General features: G+C 37.2%; 1 protein-coding gene across 6 annotated transcripts in view; it reads left to right on the forward strand.

Moving 5' to 3' along the window:
• The first annotated feature begins 2,276 nt into the window (after positions 1 to 2,276).
• LOC104948128 (nebulin-like) overlaps positions 2,277 to 4,563 on the forward strand; it is a 4,785-nt gene continuing 2,498 nt past the window's right edge. For 4 of the 6 annotated variants that reach the window (XM_010774288.1, XM_010774291.1, XM_010774290.1 and 1 more), the window contains exons 1-4: positions 2,277 to 2,398; positions 3,015 to 3,119; positions 3,473 to 3,577; positions 3,973 to 4,065. In XM_010774288.1, the coding sequence (XP_010772590.1) occupies positions 2,318 to 2,398; positions 3,015 to 3,119; positions 3,473 to 3,577; positions 3,973 to 4,065 (384 nt within the window). In that variant the 5' untranslated portion in view covers positions 2,277 to 2,317. The remainder of the gene's footprint in view (positions 2,399 to 3,014; positions 3,120 to 3,472; positions 3,578 to 3,972; positions 4,066 to 4,563) is intronic. The other 2 variants (XM_010774289.1, XM_010774292.1) reach the window with 2 other exon arrangements.

Here is a 4,563-nt window from a genome sequence, read left to right on the forward strand (position 1 = left end):
GTAGTCGCATACTTCCAAGTCACTTCCTTCAGAAACGAAGCAAGTATACTTCCAAGCCACGGCTTCGGAAAACAAAGAAGAATGGAACAGGCTAACAAGTGTGCCACTCTCTCTAACGGTTTCAACATAAACTGTACCGAAAATAAATACCTCACGATGTCTATCTAATTATGAACTTGCTTTACTTTCACGGAACACATTTTTGGTGATAACAAATGCAAGAAAGTCACATATTTAGCAACACATGTTCTACGCCACTACATACTTACATTTAAATGTGTGCTGCGTCGGTTCAGCCGTTCTCCGCAAGGGTTTTTGAAATTAGTCCGTGCGCAAAGCATTGTGGGGATTTGAAGGACGCGAAGTCTACCCATGTGCAGCCTCGAAATTACCCCCAAACCAAGGACGTGGCCTCGGTGGAATTCCAAGTATGCTGGAGATTGGAACAGTCCTTCGGCGGCACTCGATGACGTAGCATCCTTGAAATATTGGCTTGGAAGCCAGTTTCCTCGAGATTGAGAAACGGCCACGGCCCTTATTGTGTCAATCACACCAAGACAGGTTAGAATAGTGAAAAAAGTTGACTTGAATTTGAAGTCTCAGAGAATATGAAAAGTGTATTTCTCCTAAATGTATGAGATTTATTTTGTAAATGTATAACCTTAATATAGTAATCAACGTTTTTTTCCCGTAAAATGTTACTAAAATTATTAACAATATCAATGTTTTTTTTCCAGTATTACAAAATAATTAATTCAGAATTGTTCAGATTTAGGGCATTTTTGTAAATTAACAGGAAAAAAAACTCAGATAATCTCTGACATTTAAATTATACATTTACCTGAAAAAATGCAAAAATGTAAGAGAAAAATTAAATAAATTTTTTTCTCAGAGAATATCTGTTTATTTCTCCGTAATTCTTTAGATCTTTCATTAACTTTTACTACCACTAGTAGAAAACTGGAAACTCGTAATTTATTTATTGTATTCCTACATTTTATAAAACAAAAGCCTTTATCACGTAGCAAGTATTCACTCACTGTCTTCCATAATCTGAAGACATTACCCTACATATCAAATACAAAGAAACCCCATATTGAGTTAATGTTATTATAATGTCTGCTAACTCTGTCTGCAGGTGAAGTACAAGACAGACTTGAAGAAGCTCCACAAGCCTGTGACCGACATGGCGGAGTCTCTGTCCATGCAGCACAACCTGAGCACCAGCAAACTGTCCAGCTCCGTAAGACCCACCCTCCTCTAACCCTCTCACCCCACCCCCCACCCCCAAAACCCCAAAACCCAGGAAGCATCTGCATGAGTTCAGTTCAGTGTTTCCTCCAGAGGTGGGAAGTAGTGGAGTACAAATACGTTGTTACTGTACTTAAGTACATGTTTCTGGTATCAGTACTTTACTCCACTACTTATTTTTCTGATGACTTTTTACTTTGACTTCTTACATGTGGAACACAAATACCTGAACTTTCTACTTCTTACATGTGGAACACAAATACCTGAACTTTCTACTTCTTACATTTTGAACACAAATACCTGTACTTTCTACTTCTTACATGTTGAACACAAATACCTGTACTTTCTACTTCTTACATGTTGAACACAAATACCTGTACTTTCTACTTCTTACATGTTGAACACAAATACCTGTACTTTCTACTTCTTACATGTTGAACACAAATACCTGTACTTTCTACTTCTTACATGTTGAACACAAATACCTGTACTTTCTACTTCTTACATGTTGAACACAAATACCTGTACTTTCTACTTCTTACATGTTGAACACAAATACCTGTACTTTCTACTTCTTACATGTTGAACACAAATACCTGTACTTTCTACTTCTCACATTTTCCAAACAGGCTGGTTCCTTTAGTCTGAATGTGTGTTTGGTGGCGTGATCATTATTATTTAGAGTCATTGCGTGCCTATTGATTTGAACACGATCCGTGTATCCATCATTTCCTGGTCTTCTCTAAAGAAGAGGGACCAATGGAAACGTTGTCATGTTGCCGTTGGTCACCATGGAAACATTCATTAGCTAACAATGACATTATTGTTCTATTAATATAAAGGGAGGTCAGGTACTCTTTAAAACAGCTGCTAGTTATGGGTACTTTTTACTTAAGTACATTTCAAAGCCTCTTTACTTTGACTTGAGTAAAGAAGTTTAGTCAGTACTTCTACTAAACACGAGTATCTGTAATTTCACTTGAGTAAAGGATGTGTGTACTTTTGCCATCTCTGGTGTTGACTGATGTTTTCTGTCCATCAGAATAAGTACAAGCACACCGCTGAGATGGACAGGGCGAGCTTCACGAGTGTCATCGACACCCCGGAGATCATCCATGCTCAGCAGATGAAGAGCATCATCAGCCAGGTACATTAAATCCCCAATTTAAAGTGGGCATATCATAAAGAAACTCCCCTTTTCATTGTTTGTGCACGAACATTTTCATATCTGACAACACAAACTGAAATAAGAAGTCAGTTTTAATAGACGGCCAACTAGCTTCCTCTCTGGTGTCACATGCAGGTTAATAATATATACTGTATATATATTTTTTTTTTATGCTAGATATTTAGAAAAGACATGGCATTTTTGGTAGGGGGGCGTATAGAGAATGGCACTAAAATGGATCGTTTCAGGCAAAAGGTGGGAACAGGAATGTGTGTTTTCAAAAGTCGAGACCACTTTTAAGGACATGGCGTTCCAATGAACCATCTCGTGCTCTTCGGTACAGAGTTATCTTCCACCACCAGAATTTAAAATCTGATACAACACCAGATAGTTATTAACTCTGCTTTTCTCAGACCTCCAACAGCTATCTACAACCATGTATTCTTCTAAACCATTAATATGTCTCTTAGACCCAATTCTAACTAAGCTATTCAAATAAGTTCTCCCTTTAATTAACACGTTTTATTGATTGTTTGTTTTTGCTTGATTAACTGACTAAACAATTCAATTTCGCTTTTTGTTTTTTCCCCAACAGAAAAAGTACAAAGAGGAGGCTTCGAAGAGCATGTCTCAATATGTGCCGGTGTTCGACACTCCAGAGATGCAGAGAGTCCGTGAGAACCAGAAGAACTTCAGCACTGTGAGTAGAAAATATATAAGTATGATTTAATAAGCCTGTTTCTACTCGGGCCGCAGCGAGTATCTGACCGCTGTATGATGAAGTCAGAGGTTCTTCCAGTGTCTTGTGGCTCTGTGTCTACATTTCTGCTTTAAAGTATTATCTCCAATACTTTATACGTTTGTATTGTGTTCTGAAAAGTTGTAAAGTCAGTGTTTGTATTTAAAGACTGTGTAGTACTCAGTGTAGAAGCTAAGGTAGATTGTTTTCCTTCTTATTGACGAGTTGTTTCTCTTCTGGTTTTCTGTTTTCTTCTTTTTTATTTTGACCGATTGTAAAACATGTTAACTGCACTTTTGTTTTTCTCTCTGTAGCATCAGTACCAGATTGAACATAGAAACATAAAGGGCAAAGTGTCTACTATAAAGGACACTCCTGAAATGCTCCGTGCTAAAGAGAATACAAAGAATTACAGCTTGGTATCTACTCCATCAGATTTTTTTCTTAACGTTTTCTAATAACACTTTTAAAAAAAAATGTGTTCCCTTAATATTTTTTTAACAAACCCTGATATGCAGCCCAAATATCTTTGGACCAAACTGATTTTTTTTTTTTAACCTTGTGGAAAACTCTGCATTTTAATTCAAGCAACTAACTTATAAATCATAGTGTGACATTTATTAGAGCAGAGCTTGTGTGTTGTGAAATACTGTGTTGTTGTGTCCTTTAAATGTTGATGTATATGTTTGTTTTGTTGCTGTGTGTGTCGATAAATCAGGTTTAGCTTTGAATTCAAACCCACTTTTCCTAATTAACCAAGAGTTGAAATCAGGCTAACTTCCGGTTGCTACTTTCATTCCTCATCTGTGTAAAGATTCAGTACAAAGAGGATTTGGGAGGAGGAACATCCTTATCCGAGACCCCCGAGATGGAGAGGGTTAAACGCAACCAGCGCAACATTAGCACGGTACTCCTCAGAGTGACCCTACTCCCTCCAGCCTCCCTCCATACTCCCTCCTTAAGGAATAACCAGGAATATAACATATCCCGACATGTAATCTCTTCAATTAGCAATTTACTGTTAATTACATTTTCTTACTAATTACGGGATTTTAACGAGCCCCCAAAGTTCACAAGTATTTAGTTTTGCCTCTGCACCGGTGGTAACTGTAGACGAAGGCACTATAAATATTATATTTGAATTGTATTTTTCCGTAAACAAACGTCCAATTAGATTCAAGGATGATCTAGTTAAGATCTAGATTATTACTACGTCACTGTGGACCTCAAGAAACACGTATTTTTGCCGTAAAGTGATCATTAATATGCGAAATATGACACATTTCACCCAAAAAGTGATGCAGGTTTATTGCGAGTTATTCATTTTGTAAAAACACATTGATGAAGATACTTGTCTTTTTACACACCTGTCCAAGTACAGTACTTTGTGTCCATTGGTTCTTCT

Source organism: Notothenia coriiceps, unplaced genomic scaffold, assembly GCF_000735185.1.
Source record: "Notothenia coriiceps isolate Sejong01 unplaced genomic scaffold, NC01 NC01_scaffold00013774, whole genome shotgun sequence".
Classification (NCBI taxonomy): Eukaryota; Metazoa; Chordata; class Actinopteri; order Perciformes; family Nototheniidae; genus Notothenia; species Notothenia coriiceps.